The sequence below is a fragment of the Elephas maximus genome, chromosome 7 (genome assembly GCF_024166365.1).
Source record: "Elephas maximus indicus isolate mEleMax1 chromosome 7, mEleMax1 primary haplotype, whole genome shotgun sequence".
In the NCBI taxonomy this organism is placed as follows: Eukaryota; Metazoa; Chordata; class Mammalia; order Proboscidea; family Elephantidae; genus Elephas; species Elephas maximus.
The window spans coordinates 114438533-114460784 of NC_064825.1; the positions used below are offsets into that span (position 1 = coordinate 114438533).

At 38.6% G+C, this 22252-nt stretch overlaps 2 protein-coding genes across 2 annotated transcripts; both read right to left on the reverse strand.

The window, feature by feature from the left end:
- Positions 1-11078: 11078 nt before the first annotated feature.
- LOC126080444 (olfactory receptor 8K3-like) lies at positions 11079-12026 on the reverse strand. Its single transcript, XM_049891663.1, has one exon. The coding sequence runs from the start codon at positions 12024-12026 to the stop codon at positions 11079-11081; it is 948 nt and encodes a 315-aa protein (XP_049747620.1).
- A 5801-nt stretch (positions 12027-17827) lies between these two features.
- On the reverse strand, positions 17828-18847 carry LOC126080445 (olfactory receptor 8K3-like). The gene has a single exon (XM_049891664.1). It carries the CDS (start codon positions 18845-18847, stop codon positions 17828-17830), a length of 1020 nt encoding a protein of 339 aa, XP_049747621.1.
- Between the last annotated feature and the right edge of the window lie 3405 nt (positions 18848-22252).

Here is a 22252-nt window from a genome sequence, read left to right on the forward strand (position 1 = left end):
TGTTTTCTTCTCAGTTGGAACTATTTCTCAAGTTCTTATAATAGTGGCCTTATACAATATTTGTCCTTTTGCAACTAATTTCACTCAGCATAATGCCTTCCAGGTTCCACCGTGTTATGAAATATTTCACAGATTCCTCACTGTTCTTTATCGATGCGTAATATTGCATCGTGTGAATATACCATAATTTATTTACCCATTCGTCCATTAATGGGCACCTTGGTTGCTTTTTGCTATTGTAAACAGGGCTGCAATAAACATGGGTGTGCATATATCTGCTTGTGTAAAGGCTCTTATTTCTCTAGGATGTATTCCAAGGAGTGGGATTGCTGGATCGTATGGTAGTTCTATTTCTAGCTTTTTCAGGAAGCACCAAATCGATTTCCAAAGTGGTTGTACCATTTTACATTCCCACCAGCAGTGTATAAGTGTTCCAGTCTCTCCACAGCCTCTCCGACATTTATTCTTTTGTGTTTTTTGTATTAATGCCAGCCTTGTTGGAGTGAGATGAAATTTCATTTTAGTTTTGATCTGCATTTCTCTAATGGCTAATGATGGCGAGCATTTCCTCATGTATCTGTTAGCTACCTGAATGTCTTCTTTAGTGAAGTGCCTGTTCATAGCTTTTGCCCATTTTTTAATTGGGTTGTCTTTTTACAGTTGAGTTTTTGCAGTATTATGTAGATTTTAGAGATCAGGCGCTGATCAGAAATGTCATAGCTAAAAACTTTTTCCCAGTCTGTAGGTAACCTTTTTACTCTATTGGTGAAGTCTTTGGATGAGCATAGGTGTTTGATTTTTAGGAGCTCCCAGTTATCTAGTTTTTCTTCTGCATTCTTAATAATGTTTTGTGTACTGTTTATGCCACGTACTAGAGCTCCTAACCTTGTCCCTATTTTTACAACCATGATCTTTATCATTTTAGATTTTATATTTCGGTCTTTGATCCACTTTGAGTTGGTTTTTGTGCATGGAGTGAGGTATGGGTCTTGTTTCATTTTTTTTGCACACGGATATCCAGTTATGCCAGCACCATTTGTTAAAAAGACTGTCTTTTCCCCATTTAACGGTTTTGGGGCCTTTGTCAAATATCAACTGCTCATATGTGGATGGATTTAGGTCTGAATCCTCCATCCTTTTGCATCGATCCATGTATCTGTAGTTGTACCAGTACCAGGCTGTTTTGACTACTGTGGCGACGTAATAGGTTCTAAAATCAGGTAAAGTAAGGCCTCCCACATTGTTCTTCTTTTTCACTAATGCCTTATTTATCAGGGGCCTCTTTCCCTTCCATATGAAATAGGTGATTTGTTTCTCCATCTTATTAAGGAATGTCCTTGGAATTTGGATCGGAATTGCATTAAATGTATAGATTCCTTTTGGTAGAATAGACATTTTTATAATGTTAAGTCTTCCTATCCACGAGCAAGGTATGTTCTACTACTTATGTAAGTCTCTTTTGCTTTCTTGCAGAAGTATACTGTGGTTTTCTCTGTATAAGTCTTTTATATCTCTGGTAAGATTTATTCCTAAGTATTTTATCATCTTGGGGGCTACTGTAAATGGCATTGATTTGGTGATTTCCTCCTCAGTGTTCTTTTTGTTGGTGTAGAGGAATCCAACCGATTTTTGTATGTTTATCTTGTATCCCGATACTCTGCTGAACTCTTCTATTAGTTTCAGTGGTTTTCTGGAGGATTCCTTAGGGTTTTCTGTGTATAAGATCATGTCGTCTGCAATAGAGTTACTTTTACTTCTTTCTTCCCAATCTGGACGCCTTCTATTTCTTTATGTAGCCTAATTGCCCTGGCTAGGACTTCCAGCCCAATGTTCAATAAGAGTGGTGATAAAAGGCAAACTTATCTGGTTCCCGATCTCAATGGCAATGTTTTCAGGCTCTCTCCATTTACGGTGATATTGGCTGTTGGCTTTGTATAAATGCCCTTTATTATGTTGAGGAATTTTCCTTTCATTTCTATTTTGTTGAGAGTTTTTATCATGAATGAGTGTTGAACATTGCCAAATGCCTTTTCTGCATCAATTGATAAAATCATGTGGTTCTTGTCTTTTGTTTTATTTATGTGAGAGATTACATTAATTGTTTTTCTAATGTTGAACCATCCCTGCATACCTGGTATGAATCCCACTTGGTCATGGTGAATTTTTTTTTTTTTTTGATATGTTGTTGAATTATATTGGCTAGAATATTGTTGAGGATTTTTGCACCTACATTCATGAGGATATAGGTCTATAATTTTCTTTTCTTGTGGTGCCTTTACCTGGTTTTGGTATCAGGGATATGGTGGCTTCATAGAATGAGTTTGATAGTATTCCATCCTTTTCCATGCTCTGAAATACCTTTAGTAGTAGTGGTGTTAACTCTTCTCTGAAAGTTTGGTAGAACTCTGCAGTGAAGCCATCTGGACCACGGCTTTTTTTTGTTGGGAGTTTTTTGATTAGCTTTTCAATCTCTTCTTTTGTTATGGGTCTATTTACTTTTTCTACCTCTGTTTGTGTCAGTTTAGGTTGGTAGTGTGTTTCTAGGAATTCATCCATTTCTTCTAGTTTTCCTATTTGTTTGAGTATGGTTTTTCATAGTAATCTGATACGAGTCTTTTAATTTCAGTTGGGTCTGTCGTAATATCGCCCCTCTCATTTCTTCCTTAGGTTATTTGATTCCTCTCCTGTTTTTCGTTTGTCAGTTTGGCCAGTGGTTTATCAATTTTGTTGATTTTTTCAAAAAACCAGCTTTTAGTCTTGTTAATCCTTTCAATTTTTTTATTTTCTGTTTTCTATCTCATTTAGTTCAGCTCTCGTTTTTATTATTTGTTTTCTTCTGGTGCCTGTGGGTTTCATTTGTTGCTCTCTTTCTATTTGTTCAAGTTGTAGTGATAATTCTTTGATTTTGGCCCTTTCTTCTTTTTGGAAGTGTGCATTTATTGATATAAATTTGCCTCTGAGCACCGCTTTTGCTGTGTCCCAAAGGTTCTGATAGGAAGTGTTTTCATTCTCATTGGGTTATCTGAATTTCTTTATTCCATCCTTAATGTCTTCTATAATCCAGTCTTTTTTCAGCAGGATATTGTTCGGTTTCCAAGTGTTTGATTTCTTTTCCCTGCTTCTCCTGTTATTGATTTCTACTTTTATGGCCTTATGATCAGAGAAGATGCTTTGTAATATTTCAATATTTTGGATTTTGCTAAGGCTTGTTTTATGACCTAATATGTGATCTATTCTAGAGAATGTTCCATGTGCAATAGAAAAGAAAGTATGCTTGGTTGCTGTTGGGTGGAGTGTTCTGTATATGTGTACGAGGTCCAGTTTGTTGATTGTGGCATTTAGATCTTCCGGGTCTTTATTGAGCTTCTTTCTGGATGTTCTGTCCTTCACCGAAAGTGGTATGTTGAAGTCTCCTACTATTATCGTGGAGCTGTCTATCTCACTTTTCAGTGCTGATAGAGTTTGTTTTATGTATCTTGCAGCCCTGTCATTGGGTGCATAAATATTTAATATGGTTATATCTTCTTGGTGTATTGTCCCTTTAATCATTATATAGTGTCCTTCCTTATCCTTTGTGATGGATTTAACTTTGAAGTCTATTTTGTCAAAAACTAATATTGCCACTCCTGCTCTTTTTTGATTGTTTTTTGCTGGATATATTTTTTTCCATCTTTTGAGTTTTAGTGTGTTTGTGTCTCTAAGTCTAAGGTGTGTCTCTTGTAGGCAGAATATCGACTAATCTTGTTTTTTAATCCATTCTGCCACTCTCTGTCTCTTTATTGGTGCATTTAGTCCATTTAAATTCAGGGTAAGTATGGATGGAAATGGATAGGTATGAAATTAGTGCTATCATTTTGATGTCTTTTTTGTGTGTCGATAGTTTCTTTTTCCCACTTGATTTTATGTGCTGAGTAGATTTTCTTTATATATTGTCCTTTCCTCATATTTGTTGTTGTTGATTTTGTTTCTGCTGAGTCTGTATTTTTCCCTTGTACTTTATTTTAATGAGTAGGATAGTTTGTCTCCTTTGCGGTTACCTTATTAAAACCAAAACCAAACCCAGTGCCATCGAGTTGACTCTGACTCATAGCGACCCTATAGAACAGATTAGAACTGCCCCATAGAGTTTCCAAGGAGCACTGGTGGATTATTTACCTCTATTTTTCTAAATTTAAACCTAACTTTTATTTTTTTGTATCACCGTATCTTCCTCTCCATATGGAAGGTGTAAGATTACATTTCTTAGTCGCTTTTTATTATTTTAATGTTGTCTTCTTTTATATAATAACATCGCTCTGACCTGCTTTGGGCTTTTTTTTTGTTTTTTTTAATAATCATGCCTTTTTTTTTTTTTTGGATCTCCCTGTCTCGGTTGACTTCTGGTTGCTCTGCCCAGTGTTCTAGTCTTGTGTTGATACCTGATATTATTGATTTTCTAACCAAAGATCTCCCTTTAGTATTTCTTGTAGTTTTGGCTTGGTTTTTACAAATGCCCTAAACTTGCGTTTATCGGGAAATGTCTTAATTTCACCTCATATTTAAGAGACAGTTTTGTTGGATATATGATTCTTGGCAGGCAATTTTTTTCCTTCAATTTTTTAAATTTGTCATCCCATTGCCTTCTTGCTGCATGATTTCTGCATAGTAGTCCGAGTTTATTCTTATTGGCTCTCCTTTGTAGGTGACTTTTCGTATATCTCTCGCTGCTCTTATAATTCTCTCTTTATCTTTGGTTTTGGCAAGTTTGATTATAATACACCTTGGTGACTTTCTTTTAAGATCTATCTTATGTGGAGTTCGATAAGCATCTTGAATAGATATCTTCTCACCTTTCGTGTTAACAGGGAATTTTTCTGCCAACAAATCTTCGAAAATTCTCTCTGTATTTTCTGTTATCCCTCCTTGTTCTGGTACTCCAATCACTCGTAGGTTATTTCTCTTGATAGAGTCCCATATGATTCTTAAGGTTTCTTCATTTTTTTAAATTCTTATATCTGATTTTTCTTCAAATGTATTAGTGCCAAGTGATTTATCTTCAAGTTCAGAAATTCTAGCTTCTACTTGCTCAATTCTGCTCCTCTGACTTTCTATTGAGTTGTCTACTTCTGTAATTTTATTGTTAATCTCCTGAATTTCTGATTGCTGTCCATCTATGGATTTTTCCAGCTTGTTAAACTTTTCATTATGTTCCTGAATAATCTTTCTAATTTCTTCAGTTGCTTTATCTGTGTTCCTTTGCTTGTTCTGTGTATTGTCTCATTTCCTTCCTGATGTCTTGAAGGGTTCTGTATATTAAACTTTTGTATCCTGTCTCTGCAAATTCCAGGAATGCACTTTCATGTAGCTGATCCCTAGATTCTTTGTTTTGTGGGCCCGTTGAGGTGATCATGGTCTGTTTCTTTATGTGAATCAATATCGACTGTTGGCTCCGAGCCATCTATAAACTATTGTATTAATTTATCCTTGCTTACTGTGTTTTTTTTTAATTTTTTTTTTTTTTTACTGTGTAGTAGCTGCTCACTTAATTTTGTTTTGGTATATCCCTGTGGATTGCTTGAGTGACCTAGATTGATTAATTTCACCTTTGGTGCTCTGGTGTCCTGCCCCAGCTGGCTAGAGCTGTTATCCGGTATATCGACCTTGGAGTCCATTCAGTTTCTTGTATGAATTCAGCTCAGGTTTCCAGGTAGCTGATCATCAAGTGTGTGGTACAGGTTCTGTCCTACAGTCTTAGAGGGTCAGGGGTGATTTGCGTATGTACCTGTATCTGATTGCAGCAGGGTGTCATGCTCTGAACAAGGCAGGGGGCTGAGAACCGATCCCCAAGTGTCTCTGAGGAAAATGCATCTCTGTTCCTTAGAGCATGCTGGTGGGTGGGTTCTGCAGAGGGACCATGGACACCCAATGTTTTTGGTTGTAAGGACTGGGAGGTACCAGTTATCTTTGGACCCCTGTCACAGGTGGCTGGGTGACGTGAGTGGAGGTACCTGTCCTTAGGTCCCTTATGTGGATAGGTGAGGACCTTGTTTAATAAGCAAAGCAATGTCAAATGTCAAACACCCACCTACCCACCTCACAGTGAAATGGTTGGAGTTTGCTAAAAAGGTCCTATTCTCCTGAAATAGGCCCACACAGGTCCATGCAGAAGGGAAAGGTGCTCAAGGTCCATGGGTGGTTTATGCCTGGACAGGAGCTGCTTTTGTCCTGAGCTACCCCTGTTAATGGAGCTAGCAAATTATCTTTGCCCCAAAATTTCAATTTTTTTCCTTCTCCAAGGCCAGGAGGATGGCTCTAGGTGCTCAACAGCGCCTATCTCAGGCCAACGGATTCAGTCGCTGAAGCTGGCTTGGTGTGGGGGGGTGCGGTGAAATATATGCAAGTACTTAGCTTTTGCTGAGGGCGCCATTCTCCTCAGGTTCCAGAGGTGCGAGTAGACTGTGTGGCTGGCTGCTTCTCCCTGCAGAAACTGCAGCTGAACACTAGTTCCAGCCCGCCACCACCACCACCGCCACTCCAGAAATGGTGCCTGAGGGCTCCCTGTGATTTAGGCCCCGTAACTCTTCTCCACTTCTGAATGGTCTCTTCCTCCCCCTGCCCCTCAGTTCATTGTCTAAGCTTGTCTTTGATGCTCAGGGCTTCCTCCTTGTTTTTTCGGGTCTTTGTTGTAAAAAGGGCTCGCCGAAAAAGTCTGTCTATTCCGCCAAATTGGCTCTGCTTCTGTCCTTGTGGAGTCTGGCAAGTCCCAAACCTGTGGGTTAGGTGTAGGCTTCTTCCTGGCTCTCAATCTCTGCCCAAAGGCACTCAGCTTTCTCACTCCATGGGCTGGGAAGCCCACTGCACTGTCTCCTGCTAGTCTCTCCTGCCAGGTCCCTAGTGGAGCTGTTTTTAAACCCCTGAGGAAGGAGTAACCAGTAGAGTTGTTGTTTTTCTCCACTGTCTTGGTCTTTTTACTCAAAGGCACAGATTTCCTGTTTTTTTTGTTTCTTTGTTTCCTCTCAGGTGCAGAAGAATGCATCTTTCATATTTGGTGCAGTGAACCAGGAAAAACTGGCCAACAAAGTCAATAGCAGGGTATGAGGGTTGGAAACTACAGGATAGACTGGGACTGTTACCTAGCTGATGGCTCGCAGATCCTGAATGAGCTGGTATTCTCTGTGATTCTTCTTCACCAGCAGGATGGGGGTGTTGAACTCTGAGTGACATGGTCTGAGCAGTCTATGTTTCATGTATCTGAAGATGATTTTGCCCGTGCCTATAAGACTTCCACACAGATGGGGTACTGCTTAAGTCAGATAGAAACTATGCCAGGCTAGAGCTCAACCACCACCAAGGGAATGTTTTTGACACATCCCAACACCTTGTTGGCCCACGCCCGTAGCCACAGGTCCACTGCATATTTGGTGTCTGCCCCTACTGATACTTTGGAGTGGCCTTCCATGCTATAATTGGTAGGTGACTCTGTGGTAAGGGCCATCTGCAATTGCCATCTGTCTCTGGCAGTATCTGCATCTGTATGATCTCTTTATCAAAAGAAATTTGTGCTTGCAGTTTGTACAAGACTTTGTATGACAAGGGAATGGGATAGTCAGGCAGGTAGATAAAATAATGTTTTAATGGCTTCCCTTGCATACAGCAGGTTAGAGGCTGGAAGCAGGGAGGGTTGTCCCTCTTACCTGAGACTACTGGGCTGACAAAGTTTTTTTCATCAGAGCTATATTTTTTTGGGTCAGGACAGAATGGATTGCTCTGGAATCCACTAGAAACCATACAGTTACCTCCCCTCCCACCTTCTTTATAACCAGAGGCTCAGGTCGTAGACTTGCCTCAAGTCCTCCTCAATCCAAGTCTTTACCTATTGGCATCATGGGCCACTGGACAACCCCATGGTCTTTGTTACCGCTGGGTAAGAATTTAGGGCACACTCTCTTCTAACCTCCTCTCTCTTTGTACTAGGAGCACTGGTCTCAGATTAATGAGGGTCAGGGCCTCCCACCTTCATCTCTCCTCAGGGACCCCCTCTTGTTGGGTTGCCAAGAGACGTGTCATTTCCCTACAAGGATGTGCCCAGGAATGCAGCCTGTCTGTTCTGAAGACTGATTTTTTTTCTTTCCCTCTTCCCTGTGCTGATTGGAATATACCTGGTAGGCAAGCTCAATAAGCCATGGCAGTCCCAACTCCTCACCTCGCTCAAGTTTTTGGAGTTTTCTCCGTATATCCTGGGCACTCTGCCTGATCAAAATCACATTCACAATGCAAGAGTTTTCAAGACTCTCAGGGTCCATGCCTGTGAACTGTCTAAATGCTTCACACATACACACATTACACACTCACACAACCTAATTCATTGCACCAATCTAATAACAGACACCTAGAGCCTTTTATACCCTCAAGAGTCAATTCCTTCCACTACTTGGGAGTCTTAAGACCTTACCTAGTAATTACCCTGTTATTTACCAAATAACCCCAAATACCTAGAGCCATTAATGCAATCAACTGTTAATTCCTCCCACTTCTTGGGACTCTTCTAAGGTCTTATGCAGGTATTTACCAAATTAACCCAGGTGTGTTTCGTGTCTCCCATGAAGTCACCGTTGAGTCCCAGGACTGCTGTAAGGTCTGCAGAGATGTCTCCTGGTGGCACCAGATGTTGGGGCCAGTCTATAGTCCAATTCACTTTTGGAACGTAACAGATGACTCCTGGCCATTTTAACAGAGATGTTGCTAGGCAGAAACTCCAGTTTCTGCTCGATGGAACTTGTGTCAGCCAATAAAGGATAGACCAAGGTGGGAGAGTAGAAAGGCATCTTCATTTCACTGTACAAGGAAGAGAAACAGTTGGTGCTGCTGCCAAGACTGCTCAGAGGGGATGAGGGGAAACATTACTTATAAGGAGTTTACTAATAGGAAGTTCATAACAAGTTACATCAGCAACATTATTAATCATACTACCCAGCTGTGATGGGGTTTACAAATAACTTTATGCCTTCAGTGTTCAGAATATGGTGGTTAAACTCCACCCAGAGGCACGGTATTACTGTATATGAGAACTAAAGGTTGTCTTGAATGTCAACATGGTGCCTAAACTCATTTCCGCCAATTTCATCTAGTTTTGGGAAGCAGTTAAGGAGATGGGAGCCAAGGTTTTAATGTAAAGCTATGGGCCATGCCAAGCAAAGGAACCAGGATTCTAATGAAAAGCTACAGGGCATGCCAAGCAAGCTACTTGAGGCAGTGGAATTTTTACTAGCCTGGGGAGCTCTGTCTTTTCGTGACCATCTTCATCTACTAACAGCTTCAGACTTTTAAAAATATTTACGTTCACATGACAATATAACATGCACCTTTGTCTTATATTCCAATGAACTATTTTTATTCAAATGTTATTGGCTACACAGGGGTTTTCATTTCATGATCCTGAACCAAGAAAATAATTTATACTCTACTAGCTTCAATAAAACCCAAGAAATTGTGAAAAGAAAATATAAATAAATAAAAATATATGGAAAATTTTGAGGAGTAACATGGAGCAACTATATTCATAAGGCAAGATAAATGTATCCTTGCCACATCACAGCCCTTACTTCAATTAGAAGTACAGCACAGTGCAAACCAAAGGATTATCTCATTTTCCCTCTGATAAGTAGGGTGAACAAAAGTTAATGAAAATACAGTGCATAATAAATATTGTCCAAAGTTTAGGAAAGCCAAACCAATGAAACGGAGGTAGCAAGCTTAACTCATCAGAGAATATCCTGTTACCCAAGGAAATACACAAAAAATAATTGAACAAACATTTAAAAACTGTTCATATAGATAAGAAAACAACCCATGAAACAGAAAAGATAATTATTAAATAAGAAGGACAAGTGGGGAAGGCATTTCAAACCTGGGAGCAACTCTGGATGACCTCAAGAAATTTATCGTAATTGGTATACGTTCTGATCTATACACCAATTAATATCAATTTCTTGGGATGATCCAGAGTTGCTCCCAGGTTTGGAATTTCTTTCCCACTTAGGCAAAATGGGTTGATTAAAACAAAGTCAGATGCAGAGCTGAACCTGTGGATTGCTAAATTGCAAGGTATGCTGACAGATTGACGTGTGAAAGTAAAGGCCTTACTAGGAAAAGAATAGGAACCCTAAGGTCTGGAATGGGGATATTTGAGCAAATTTAAATAATTAAGTACTTCAAATTATCACACTGCATTGAGACTCCTCATACCCTGGCCTGAACCCAGTACCCCCTCATGAGCTATGAAAAGGCAAGGGCTTACACAACCACAGATACAAAAACCCAAGAACTGGCTCTGCAAAGTTTATTCTAATAGTGAAAAAAAATACCAGAATCATTGTAATTCCTCTTTTGTACCTGGTACTTTTTCCCACTCCCACTCAGCATATCTAACCGCTTTGCCTGATTTTGTAGTTTCCAACACATTCTCCTGGAGCCCTGGTGGTGTACTGGTTAAGAGCTTGGCTGCTGACCAAAAGGTCAGCAGTTCAAATCCACCAGCTGCTCCTTGGAAACCCTATGCAGCAGTTCTACCCTGTCCTATAAGGTTGCTATGACTCAGAATGTACTCAATGGCAAAGGCTTTTGTTTATAGCCAAATACATAACACATTCTTTAAAAAAAAAAAAACGCACTGCTGTCCAGTAGATTCTGACTCCTAAGGTCCCTAGAATTGCCCCATAAGGTTTCCAAGGCTGTAAATCTTTGTGGAAGCCAACTGCCACAGCTTTCTCCCATAGAAGGGCTGGTGGGTTCGAACTGGTGACCTTTCAGTTAGCAGCCAAACGCTTTAACCACTGTGCCAATAGGACCCCAACACATTCTTCTGTACAATAAAAATTTACCTAATTATTTTTTGTGATCCACTTCTTCCCTTCAAGGAAGGAAAACATTTTTACTCTTTTGTTTACTCTTTTCTTCATCAATGCATTTAGAAGAGTGACTGACACATAGAAGGAAATTTATCAATACATGCAGGTTGTATTTGTGATCATTGTAACTTATGAAGGCATACAGACAAGACTTGAAGCCCATGACTTAATTTATATGAACCATATGATGTGTCAAACTGTAGAAAAGATATTGCGTATTTTTTTCCATGTGCTACATAGGGCATATTTCACATCTTTGTTCCTCAAGCTATAAATCAAGGGATTCAACATGGGAATAACCAGGGTGTAAAATATGGAAGCCACTTTATCACCGACAAAGGAATGACTGGACATGGGCTGCACATACATAAAGATTAAAGTCCCATAGAACACGACCACCACGGTCAGGTGGGATCCACAAGTGGAGAAGGCCTTTTGCCTGCCCTCAGCTGAGTTTATCCTGAGAATGGCTACAAAAAGAAGCAGATAAGAAACAAGAACTATTAGAAGGGATGAAATCAAATCAATACACGCTGCAATGAGAAAGATCAATTCAATTTCATGTGTGTTTGAGCAGAGCAAAGATACTAAGGGGAGACAGTCACAGTAGAAAAGACTGATAACATTGTAGCCACAGAAGGATAAATTAAAAATCTTTAGAGTGACCAGAAGAGAAACAAATGTGTTGTACAGATAGGGAATTGCCACCAGCACCCAACACATCCTTTGTGACATGATGACTGTGTAGAGCAGAGGGTGACAGATGGCCACATAGCGATCATAAGACATTGCTGACAGAATGAAAAATTCACTAATGATGAACATGAGAAAGGAAGCTAGCTGTATAGCACAAAAATAATAGGAGGTTTTATTTTCATCCACAACAAAAATGACTAGCATTTTGGGTCCCACAGCTGTTGAATAACCAAGATCAGTGATAGCCAGGTGTCTGAGAAAAAAGTACATGGGAGTTTGTAGCTTGGAGTCCATCTTGGTGAGGATGATGATGCCCAAGTTGCCCACCACTGAGATCGTATAGATGATGAGGAACAGCCCGAACGATGGAGCCTGCAGCTCTGGGCGGTCTGTGATTCCCGTCAGAATGAACTCTTTCAGCACTGTTACATTGTGTTTGTCCATCTAGGTCTATCAGGAAACCTATTCTGGAGAGACATCAGCGTAGTCATTAGGCTTTATGTGGTACCATCTGGTAGATTTTTAGTATACAAAGGCAATATGCTAAATGGATAAGGTAAATACAAACTTTCCAAAGCAAACCCACCTCCCACAAATAAAGCATAGGTACGTAAAGACAGAGAGGCACAGGGAGACAGAAAGGGAGAGAATAGGGAGAGAAAGAGAAAGCTAACTTAGTATCAGTTGGGGAATATCTGCTCCTGAAAGAACATTTGTCAATGCCTGGGACACTTTGGATGTCACAAGTAGGAGATGGGTACTACTGGTATCTAATGGAAACCTGGGATGTTACTCAACATTCTACTATATACAGGGTAACTCCACACAATGATAAAATTTCTAGCTCAAAATATCAGTAAGGAAGAAGTTGAGAACCCCTGATATAGATATACATATAGATATAGATGTAAATGTAGATGTAGGTATAGATATAGAAAAAGACATAGGTGTAGGTGTAGGCATATGTCTATGTGGGTAGGGGGGTGGGCAGGGGTATTGCAGCCTGTTCTTGGGAATCCAGTGCTGTTGGCTGGAGGGACTAGGAGGCACCACTTCTTTTCATATGCCTGTCATGGGTGGCTAGATGGAGTGGGTGGAGCAGCCAGCCCTCAGACCCCTTGTGTGGGTGAGTGAGGCCCATGCTTAAGAGGCAGAATGGTGTCAAATATCACAAATCTGCAGCTCCCCCTTGGCTCCTGCAGTTGAAATTTGGCTTCAGGAATACGCCCTGCTTTTTATGCTAATAAGGGCATGTGGTGTTGAATTGGCCCACACAGGTCTAGGCAGGATGAAGGGCGCTGCAAGTCACTGAACCCCTCAGGCCAGTGGCTGGACAAAGGGGCAGGTCCACAGGATTTGTGAGCTCCTGCCTTGAGAAGTTCAGCTACCTTTTCTAAAAAATAAATATAGGATTGATGTTACTTCCTTGAAAAAGGAGGGCTGTGAGGAGAAAATTTATTCCCCATTGTCTTCTGCTTCCTGACCTTTGTTGATGTGTGTGCTTCAATTTGGGGGGAATTTAATTTAAGGTCAAGGAATTGGCAAATATATTAACTTTGATTTTGCTGAGCTACTGAATCGATGAGAGCCATCAGTCCCCACTACTGGACTTTTTCTTTTCTTTTTTTTTTTCCCCCTTCTTTTTTTAAAATAAATTAAAACCTCTTTCTTAAGCTAACATTTGAGTGATGCATTTATTTATTGAGTGCTTCATTACATGCCTGGGAAAAACATTCCAAGATGATACAATGGAGAGAGGCAGAAGTACCACACGCAGTTGCAAAGGTTGAACACCATGGAATTGTAGGTTGTGGCATTCACACAGACTAAGATGAAAATATGCAGTTGAAAATATGCAATATATTAGGTGTTGTTATGGTTAATGTAAACTTCCAAGAGCTTCCCACTATAGCAATCATACACACCAAAAGGAACACCACACAACTCAGTGATACCTATCTCTCCCAAAGAAAATAAATTTGTCAAATCCACTTAGATGGGTTTTCCTTGAAGGGGCTCCTGAAAATGAGAGAGAGAGAGAAAGAGAGAGAATACTAACTGAACAGGTTGATATACAAGTTAAATATTATTGCAGTTATTATTTGAAGTAATCTGTGATTCATTAAAATATTTAATGATCCCCAGTAATCTTAATAGCTGTTGTTGTCAAGTGCCATGGAGTCGGTACTGATCACAGACCGAAGAAAACAGGGTTCACTCAGAGATGCCTTGGAAGAAAGAAAGATCGAGTTCTGAAAGGCCGCGGCCATTGAAAACTCTGTGGGGCCCAGTTCTCTGACACACGTGGGCCAGTATGAGCCAGAACTGATTCCGACTGGTTTCCTTGTCTGTTGTCTTTTATTCATATAATTACTTATATAAAGTAAAAATATTATTTAGCCACATAATAATAATATTTCAAAGATGCTTATAAGCATATAACCTCTGAAACAAATTGAGAATATTTGAAAAATAATATGAAGAAAAAGAGGAGGGAGAGACCCTAGTTTCAAGAACTAATGAAGAGTAGAATGTGCACAGAACTGAATCAGAAATCCTATTATTTTGCATTCACTTGGCCGTTGAATGGAAAGCCTGGTGGCTTAGTAGTTAAAATCTATGGCTGCTAACCAAAAGGTCAGCCTTTCAAATCCACAAAGTGCTCTTTGGAAACCCTATGAGACAGTTCTATTCTGTCCTATAGGGTCACAATGAGTCTGTATCAACTTGGTGGCATTGGGTTTGGTTGCCATTGAATAAAGGTGGGATCCTGCAAATGTCACTGAAACATTCTGGTTATTGGTAAAACTTGGAAACAGTCTTATCTTTTTACCCGTAATGAAGCCTCTGTCTTGACTCCCACATGTGTTGCTTAACATGGCATAGTGAGAAGCATTTATGGATTGCTTTTCATCCTTGGTGATATTCCCTGAGGAGATGCCAAGCAATTTGTTGATTGTCCCTGAAGCATTTGAAAGCTTAACAAAATACCTGGGAGTTGTCTGTTAAATGTCCAGGATGACTGGTTTTCACCAGTGAGCAAGTTTTTTTTTCATACAGTGTTTATGCATATTTCTATTTATCTACTTCATACATTCTTACATTTTTCTTTTTGCTAACGTACTATTTTAACCACACAGGGATTTGGAATAAAATATTGTATCTATAAATCAGGGCTATCTATATTTCCCATTTCCTCAGTGGTCTCTTCAAATGGATGACAAAATGAAGAGCTTATATGTTTTTTTTATTACATTATTTAAAATACTTAGATAGAATAAAATAATGCACTGTGCATATGTGAGGTATCACTTCCTGTTTGCAGTTGTTATTGTTGCTGTTACTGCTATTGTTCAGGGTTTTTTGTTTCTTTCTTTGTTTTGTTTTGCTTTCTTGTTGACCTCAGGAAAAGAAATATTACCCTTGCTTCTCATTTTATACTCAATTGACATCACCTGTCAGTTTAGGTTTTTTGCTTGTTTGTTTTATTTTCCTTTATTATATTTCTCTTTCTCTCTCTCTCTATACATATATGGAAACCCTGGTGGCGTAGTGGTTAAGTGCTACGGCTGCTAACCAAAAGGTCGGCAGTTCAAATCCACCAGGCGCTCCTTGGAAACTCTATGGGGCAGTTCTACTCTCTCCTATAGGGTCACTGTGAGTCAACATCGACTGGTCGGCAACAAGTTTAGTTATGGTTTATATACACATATATATTTCACTTGTCTTTTCTTTAATGGAATGTGGTTTTTTGGTGCAATGTACAAATACCCACAGTTAGCTGAAAAGTTGGCAGTGTGAACCATCAAGCCATTACAAGCAAAAAAGACCTGGCTATCTGCACCCATAAAGATTACAGGCTAGACAACGCTGTAGGGCAGTTCTTCTCTGTCTTATAGGTTGCAATGTGTTGCAATTGACTCAAAGGCACCTAACAAAACCAAAATTCTTTAATGGTAGATATTTTGTTGTCTCCAAGACAACGTTGTCCACTTTCTTGCTTTGAACATGTTATCCGGAAACATCAGTTGCTGGAAGAGAACATCATATTTGGTGACGAAAATGGCCAACAAGAATGAGGGAAGCCCTCCATGAGATGGATTGACACAGTCACCACAGAAATGGACTCAAACATACCAATGATCGTGAGGACAGCGTAGGGCTAGGCAACATTTTGTTTTGTTTTCCATGAGGTCACCATGTGTTGGAGTCTACGCAGTGGCAGCTAACAACAATCTTTTGTAACGGGCTTTTTTCACCTCAAATCATTCTACTGAGGCCCATTCACACTTTTGTGTAAATCAGTAATGTGTTCTTTTTTATTGCTGAGTATTGTTTCATGTATGGATTTACTACAGTTTTATTAGAACTCTTATGTAAGGAAGGGTGCATAAACAATTAGAGAATGTCTTCTATACAAAAATATTGTTTTCTAGAGAGAGAAGGATAACAATCTACCTGACAAAAACATGAAATTCAGAACCAATATCAATGTGGTAGAGAAAAAAAAAAAGGTAAAAACCTGGAAACTTCTGTGGCTGACCTCAGTAAATTTATCTTAACTAGTATATACACTGATACAGACAAAAATGGCTGATTTGGAGAAAACAGATACCAAGCTGTTCCTGTTTAATAACTTTGTTTAGTAATTGTTTATATTCCTATTACAATAAAATAATAATAAAAATAATAACAAAGTAAACAGACTCTAAGGGCTCATATATGAAAGTAAAGGCACTGATAAAAAAAAAAAATGAGAGAGGGATTTCAAGGTTTAGAAAGTAGACATTTGAGCAAATTCAGATGACCAAGTACTTCAAATCATCCCACCCCACTAAGCCTTCTTCCAACCAGAATTACCCACCCCAGGGCAGAGAATGAGCTCAAAACAGATGTGTTGGCACACACACACACACACACACACATACACACACACACATACACCCTTTCTACAGTTTTTTTTTTTTTTTTTTCCCTACTGGCCTAGGAAAACACCAGATAGTTGGAACTCTACCTGTATCTACTGGTTTCCCTGTCCCGCTCAGCATATTCCTTTTCATTTTCTTAAAATCTATCACCCCCAGCACATTCTAATATACTATAAAATTTCTTACTTATTATGCTTATAATTCATCTCTCTGCTGAAGAACTGCAGCATTTCTCATTGTTTTAGTTATTATCTATTTAGAGCTCTTAGTAAAGTGACGTAGAAATATATGTTGAACTTATCTTTGCTTTTGTGCTGGCTGTCCGGTCTGGAGGCACTCAGAATAAAGTTTGAAAGCCCATCAAGTAACTTATATGAATGATATGGAGGCACGCAGACAAGGTTTGAAGTTCACGACGTAGTTTATAGGAACCATATGTTATACACGGCTGTAGAAAAGACGCTGCACATTTTTTTCCATGCCGTATGTAAAGCAGAGTAGATTTTTTGTAGACAAAAACAGTCTTTGAGACAAAATCAGCAATTAGGAAGCAATATCAATCCAGTAGGGAAAAAATGTAAACATCTGGAAATACCTATGGTTGAGGTCAATGAATTTATCTTAACTGGTGTATCCACTGACAGAGACAAAATGAGTTGATTTAGATAAAACCAGATACTGAGCTGATCCTGTTGAATATGCTAACTGTATTTTGTTACTGCTCTATTACTATTACAATATAATAATAGTACTAACAAAGTAAACAGACTCTGAGTACTCAAATACGAAAGTAAAGGCACTGATGATGAAAGAGGGATTTCAAGGTTTAGAATGCAGACATTTGAGCAAATTCAGATGACTGAGTGCTTCGCATCATCCTGCAGCACTGAGCTTTCTTGCAGTTAGAATTAGACACACCAGGGCAGGGCATGGTATGACCGCTATAACAGAAGGTTTGCACATGCTTGTGCAAACAGGCCATGTGCATGCATACATACACACTTGCACGGACACACCCATACTTTCTACACATTTTTTTCTACTGCATGAAGAAAATACCTGAAACTTCAAACTCTTCATGTATCTACTACTCTTTCCCTATCCCAATCAGCTTATTCACTCTTCATCTTTAATTCTTTTTAAATCTATTACCTCCTACACATTCTAATATACTGTAAAATTTCTGAATTATTATGCTTATAATGCATCACTCCTGCTCAAGGAAGGCAACACATTTATTAATCTTCTTACAGCTCTCAGTAGAGTGAGTGATAGAAAGCAATATAGAAATATATGTTATCTGTGCTTTTGTGCTTGCTATCCCCTCTGGAGGCACACAGAAGAAAGTTTAAAGCCCATACTGTAATTTGTATAAATGATACGGTATAGTGAGCTTTGAGAAAATATATTGCATAATTGTCCCAAAGTCCTATGTAAGGCATAATTCACATCATTATTCCTCAAACCATAGATCAAGGGATTCAACATGGGGATCACCAGGGTGTAAAATATGGAAGCCACTTTGTCAGTGTCAAAGGAATGACTGGACTTGGGCTGCAGATACATAAAGATTAAAGTCCCATAGAACACTACCACCACAGTCAGGTGGGATCCACAGGTGGAGAAGGCCTTGTGCCTGCCCTCGGCTGAGTTCAGTCTGAGAATGGATACAATTATGAGTATGTAAGAAACAAGAACTATTAGGAGTGATGAAATAAAATCAAAAGCTGCTAAAATAAGAATGATCAATTCAATTTCATGTGTGTTTGAGCAGAGTAAAGATAACAAGGGGAGAGTGTCACAGTAGAAATGCCTGATGACATTGTGGCCACAGAAGGATAAATTAAAAATCTTTATGGTGACTAGAAGAGAAACAAATGTGCTGTGGAGGTAGACAATTGACATCAGCACCCAACATGTCCTTTGTGACATGATAACTGTGTAGAGCAGAGGGTTACAGATGGCCACATAGCGGTCATAGGACATTGCTGACAGAATAAAAATTTCACCATTTACGAACAAAATAAAAAAAGCTAGCTGTGTAGCACAAAAATAATAAGAGATTGTATTTTCATCAACAACAAAATTTACCAACATTTTGGGTCCCACGGCTGTTGAATAAACAAGATCAGTGATAGCCAGGTGTCTGAGAAAAAAGTACATGGGCGTTTGTAGCCTGGAGTCCATCTTGGTGAGGATGATGATGCCCAAGTTGCCCACCACTGAGATCATGTAGATGATGAGGAACAGCCCGAACAATGGAGCCTGCAGCTCAGGGCGGTCTGTGATTCCCATCAGAGTGAATTCACTCAGCGCTGTTAGATTGTGCTTGTCCATCTAGTTCTACCAGAAGACCTGTTCTGGGTAGAAACATCAGCATTGTCAATAGCTTTTATGTAGTATCATCTGGTAGATTTTAAGCAATCAAAGCCACTATGAATAATATGAATCAAAACTTTTCAATTATGATGACAGTAAGTTACCTAAAAGAAATTTTCTTTACACATGTATATGTAAATTCTTCTAGTGTGACTTACTTTATATGACAGGGATATGATGATGAATACGTTGAGTAGCGTGTTATCCATTTAACTGACCCCAGCCCTTTCCTACCCCATCTTTGACTCCATGACAAAAATTGGACCATCAGCGTATCAGTCTTTTAGATTATATATCTACTAATTTTCTTAAAACACATTAATATATCTTTAATTTAAGTTCACTTAAAATATGTCCATACGTAGGGGCATTTTCAGTAAGTTGTTTGTAACAAATCAGATGTATTTTCTCATGAAAATAACTAAAACAGTGAGATGAAATTTGAGCAAATTGGGAGAAAGCAAGGTCACTGTCATTGGTTTGATATAATGAAGTTTCATTTAAAAATTCCATTTAGATAAAGAGATCCTGTACTTTAAAGGAAGATCAGTAAAAATCACTGTATTACTCAAGAGAATAGAGAAAAATTACACTGATGAGATATACACAGATTCTTGAATTTGCTTTTATATCCTTCCGTACATTAAGGACCTGAGGTACTTCTGCGTACTACCGTACAGCTCATAATGAGGATGGCAGTTTAACGTAAAAGCGTTAGTGGTTTGACATGATACTACAGACAATGAAAATAGCAGTACCAGCATTCGCTGAGTCAGGAATAATCCAACGAACAGAAAAATACAATCATATCTTATCAAATTATAAAATGGCTCTAGGGGAAATACGTTATCTCATATAAGACATTGCTTATGATGTTGTGTCCTTCTGATACCCTGCCTTGTCCCTATATACAAACATTGCCTATGTCTGAAAATACTGAATTGGGTATCAGTAAATATTACAATTAGGAAATCAACTCTCTTCACTGAATGCAATATAAATCTTGTTTATATGCAATAATGAAAGGTGGAAGAAAATAAGTACTCACTTTGATAAATACTGATTTTCCTATGAGGTCAGGGAAGATAAAAGGACTTCTCATCAGTTTTGGAGTTTTCTGGAGAGCACCGGATTATTGTTCATAGGTTACTATTTTTGTTGAGTATCTACTTCTCGTTATACAAAGCCTTACTCTTTGAAAAACTTATATCTTCTTTCTGCCAGATTCCACTGGGTATTGAAGAACCTGGTATGAAGAACATGAGGTGTGAGGTGGAAATGTATTTGCTTCCTCATCAAGAGATTAGTAAAAATGCACATTTATGCAGTTATTTTAATATGCATTAAACATTCAATCATATCTGAGAGGGACATAAGAGTGCCTAGAGTCACTATATAATTAAGGATTTTAAAAGACATTAATGTTGGAGACTGAACAGCTGTGTAATTCTGCTACGGTATTTTTTAATACTGTATATCCTTCCTTTACTTTCATATTTCAGCTCTGTTATTCACATAATTAGGCCAACTGGGTGGTACAAACAGTGAAGCACTCAGCTACTACCTGAAAGGTTGGTGGGTCAAGCCCACTCAGAGGCACATTGGAAGAAAGAAAGCCTAATTCTGAAAGGCCACAGCCATTGAACACCCTACGGAACACAGTTCTCTGACATGCGTGGAGTCAGAACTGACACCAGGACAACTGGTTTGGTTTTTGTTTTGTTTCATTTTATTTTTTATTCATATAATTATAAAAAGAAAAAAATTATTTAGTTATACAGTGATGTCTCAAAGATGCTCGTGAGCGTTTAGCTTCTGAAACAAAGTGAGAATATTTGAAAAAAACAATATGAAGAAAAAAGGGGAGAGATCCTAGTCTCAGGCACTACTGGAAAGTAGAATGCACCCAGAACTGAGTCTGAAATCCTGATATTTTGCAATGACTTTGCTGTTGAATAAAGGTGGGACCATGCAAGTGTCCTTGAAACCTTCTGGATATTGATCAAATATGAAAATTGCCTACCTTTTTACCTGTAAAGAAGCCTCTGTATTCTCAATGTGTTTCTTAACATGGCATGATGAGAACAATTTAAAGATTTTTTTTGCCCTTGGAGATTCTCCCTGAGGAGATGCCAAGCAATTTGATGATTGTCCCTGAAGCATTTGAAAGCTCAACAAAATACCTGGGGGTTGTCTGTTAACTGTCCAGGACCATTTGCATTCACCTATGAGAGAGTTTTTCTGCATATAGTGTGTATGCTCGTCTGTATTTATCTATTTCATATATTCTGCTTTTTACTCTGTGAAGTTTCCACTTTTATCACTCAGGGGTCTGGATTAAAGTGCTGTATCTGTAAACCAGAAATATCAATATTTCCCAGTTTTATAGTGGTATCTTCAAATGGATGACAAAATGAAGTAGAGATTAAACACTTACTTATTACATTATTTAAAAACTTAAGTGGAATAAAAATAATGCACTGTGCGTATATGGGGTATCACTTCCTTGCTTGCTGTTGCTATTGTTGCCATTATTGCTATTGTTCAGGTTTTTGTTTCTGTTTTTATTTTGTTTTGCTTTCTTGTTGACCTCAGGAACAGAAATGTTACCCTTCTCATTTCACACTCAATCACATCATCTGTCTGTTTCGGTTTTTTGCTTGTTTATTTTATTTTCCTTTATTATATTTCAATATTGTATGTTTTTCCATTCTGTCCAATCCTCATTCCAAAATATCTTTCTCACCTTTATAAATATTCTGCTGTTCTTGACATAAGCTCTACTATATAAATATATCCTTGCAATGTGTGATATTTTGTGTGTAATTCTTTACTATGATTATATATTTATTGTGCTATAAAATTTTTTGCTATTTGTCACTGTAAATATTTCCGATGTATCCATTTGTGATTTTTTTCCTTATTTGCCTATGTAATGGTATGTGTATATATATATATATATGTATATTTCACTTATGTTTTCTTTAATGGAAGGAGCCCTGTTGGTGCAATGTTCAAAACACTCTCTGCTAACTGAAAAGTTGGCAGTTTGAGTCCCCAAGCCATTCTGGGACGAAAAGACCTGGCCATCAACACCCACAAAGATTACAACATAGACAACCATATGAGAGATTTCTACTCTATTGTATAGGTAGCTGTAAGTCAGAATTGAAGCGACAGTACCTAACAGAGCAAAAAAGGTTTATTTATTTTAATTTTATTGTGGTTTAACTGAAAGTTTACAAATGAAGTAAGTCTCTCAGGCAAAAAATTATATACACCTTGCTATGTACTCCTAGTTGCTCTCCCGCTGATGAAACAGCACACTCCTTCTCTCCGTCCTGTATTCCCCACGTCCATTCA

Coding starts and splice junctions, on each gene's coding strand:
- LOC126080444 (XM_049891663.1), bottom strand. CDS start 12,026: ATGGACAAACACAATGTAACAGTGCTGAAAGAGTTCATTCTGACGGGA.
- LOC126080445 (XM_049891664.1), bottom strand. CDS start 18,847: ATGGACAAGCACAATCTAACAGCGCTGAGTGAATTCACTCTGATGGGA.